At 38.4% G+C, this 2,221-nt stretch overlaps 1 protein-coding gene across 2 annotated transcripts in view; it reads left to right on the top strand.

Annotated features, from left to right (window-relative positions):
- nt5c3a (5'-nucleotidase, cytosolic IIIA) overlaps positions 1-2,221 on the top strand; it is a 20,733-nt gene that overhangs the window by 16,443 nt on the left and 2,069 nt on the right. For both annotated transcript variants that reach the window (XM_015385061.1, XM_015385885.1), the window contains exons 4-7: positions 67-199; positions 271-360; positions 470-632; positions 1,742-1,942. In XM_015385061.1, the coding sequence (XP_015240547.1) occupies positions 67-199; positions 271-360; positions 470-632; positions 1,742-1,942 (587 nt within the window). The remainder of the gene's footprint in view (positions 1-66; positions 200-270; positions 361-469; positions 633-1,741; positions 1,943-2,221) is intronic.

Below are 2,221 nucleotides of genomic sequence, written 5' to 3'. Positions count from 1 at the left end.
ATGTGCTCTTGCATTATGGCAGGATAATTCTCCCATATATTATCGCTAATATGTTTCCCTTCATAGATATTATCGACAATTGCAAACTGGTGACAGAGGAATGCAGGCAGAAGCTGCTGCAGCTGAAGAATAAATATTATCCAATTGAGATTGACCCTCAGCTGACTATAGAAGAGAAATATCCTTTTATGGTGGAGTGGTAAGTCAACCCCAACATTAGACCTAAATGGAGGTTTTGTGCACAGCTCATGTTTTTCTGTTTGTTTCCAGGTATTTTAAGTCCCACTCGTTGCTTGTGGAGCAGCGGTTAGAAAAGGATAAACTGCCAGAGGTGGTGAGGGAGTCTGATGTTGCCCTCAGGTAAATCCAGAGGATCAGAGGGAAAACGTGTGTTAGATCTGCATTTGTGTGTTTGATGCGTTCTGAATTTAAGAAACGAGGGCTAACAGACGTGTTGGTTTCGTTGCAGGGAAGGTTATGAGCAGTTCTTCGACCGCCTGCATCAGCACAACGTGCCTGTCTTCATTTTCTCCGCTGGTCTGGGAGATGTGCTGGAGGAGGTCATCAGTCAGGCAGGAGTTTACCATCCCAACATCAAGGTTGTCTCCAACTTCATGGACTTTGACGACAACGTAAGTCATCTGTAGAATACCGACCTGTCTGTTCTGCACTGAAAAAAAGTGGAAAAAAGTCATTTTTTCTGAAAATAAGTGCATTTGTTCTTGGATTGAGGAGGAAAAAGAGAAATTTTGGCAATGGAACAAGACAATTTAAGAAAAGAAAATACAATTTCATTATTTCAAGTGCATTTTATTTAAATATCTTATTTTAAGAGTAAAAATACTCATTCCATTGGCAAACTATCTCAGTTACCTTTTCAAATTAAGGGTAAATACATTTTACTTAAGAAATTTGTACTTATTTCTAGATTGTTTTTCCAGTGTGCTTTACTGGCACATTAAAACAGCACTATTAGCAGCGCACGGGTTAGCGGTTTTTGCACACTTTTGATTTTTATCTTTTGTAGAGATCTGACCTGACCTAATCAGACAGTTTTCATTTCTCCTCAATATCTGTAACCAGCTGTGTTAAAAATGATTCCCTTTTAACCTTCCTGACACACATCCTCAGTAGTAGAAGCAGAAATATAACTTTATAATTTAATGATTAGCACAATGAGCACTAATAACTATCGGACAGTGTACAGATCTTTTCCAAAACACTGGGCTTTTAAAATAAAACCAACCTTTGCACTTCTATCAATCTCCACAAAGATGGAGGTTGAAGGTCCAAATGATAAATTACAGCAACTTTGCTGTCATATGATCTTCATGGTGGCGCTAAAGTCTGCTAAAGATAACTTTTTACTTTATCATTCTGATAAAACATCTTTAAATTTGGTACAAATGTTGATTTGAAGGTAATTTGTTATTGAGTATAAAACAGATAAATTATGACATGACAAAGAAGTGAAATGTTTAGCACCTACCAAAGTCTAGCTCCCGGTTTAAGGCTGAATGAACAGCTGATATTCCTCCAAGCAAAGTGCAGTTATACCTATCATTTAGCAGGTTTTGTCCTTCTTTCAGCTTCATTTATAAAAAAAGCTCTTTATTTGGTGCGTCTACAGCTCAGAGTTTTGTTTTTCCAACCAAACTGAAAGTAATCTGCTTTCTTTCATTTAACAGGCGATTTTGCTGTGGATTTCTGAACACAAGTGTTTTTTTTTTTTTTTCTGCAGGGGGTGCTGAGAGGATTCAAAGGCGAGCTGATTCACGTGTACAACAAACACGACGGCGCCCTGAGGAGCACAGACTACTTCAAACAGCTGAGGGATTACAGCAACATCATCCTGCTGGGAGACTCCATGGGAGACCTCACCATGGCTGACGGCGTCCCCAATGTGGAGAACATGCTCAAGATCGGCTTTCTCAATGACAAGGTAAAATCATGCACCCGTCTTTAGAACCAGTTAGTGTGTTTTTGTTTTTGTTTTTTTGTTTTTTTTAATAGGCTCCCTTCCTAAATCTGCTCTATTAAAGGTGTACTCTAAGAAGCTTGACGATGGTTCATGTAATACTTCTTTCTAGGGCCAATCTGAACTCGTAATCACTGGCAAAAAGTATTTCTAGAAGAAAATACAATGAAAAATATGCTTCTAGTTTTCCTAGACCAAAGCATAGTTCCTGTGCATTCTTGAACGGTTTGTGAAAGTAAGCAT

This window comes from Cyprinodon variegatus, unplaced genomic scaffold (assembly GCF_000732505.1).
Source record: "Cyprinodon variegatus isolate N-32 unplaced genomic scaffold, C_variegatus-1.0 Scaffold0, whole genome shotgun sequence".
Lineage (NCBI taxonomy): Eukaryota > Metazoa > Chordata > Actinopteri > Cyprinodontiformes > Cyprinodontidae > Cyprinodon > Cyprinodon variegatus.
The sequence above is the reverse complement of the archived record's forward strand: the minus strand, read 5'-3'. Positions and strand labels throughout refer to the sequence as shown.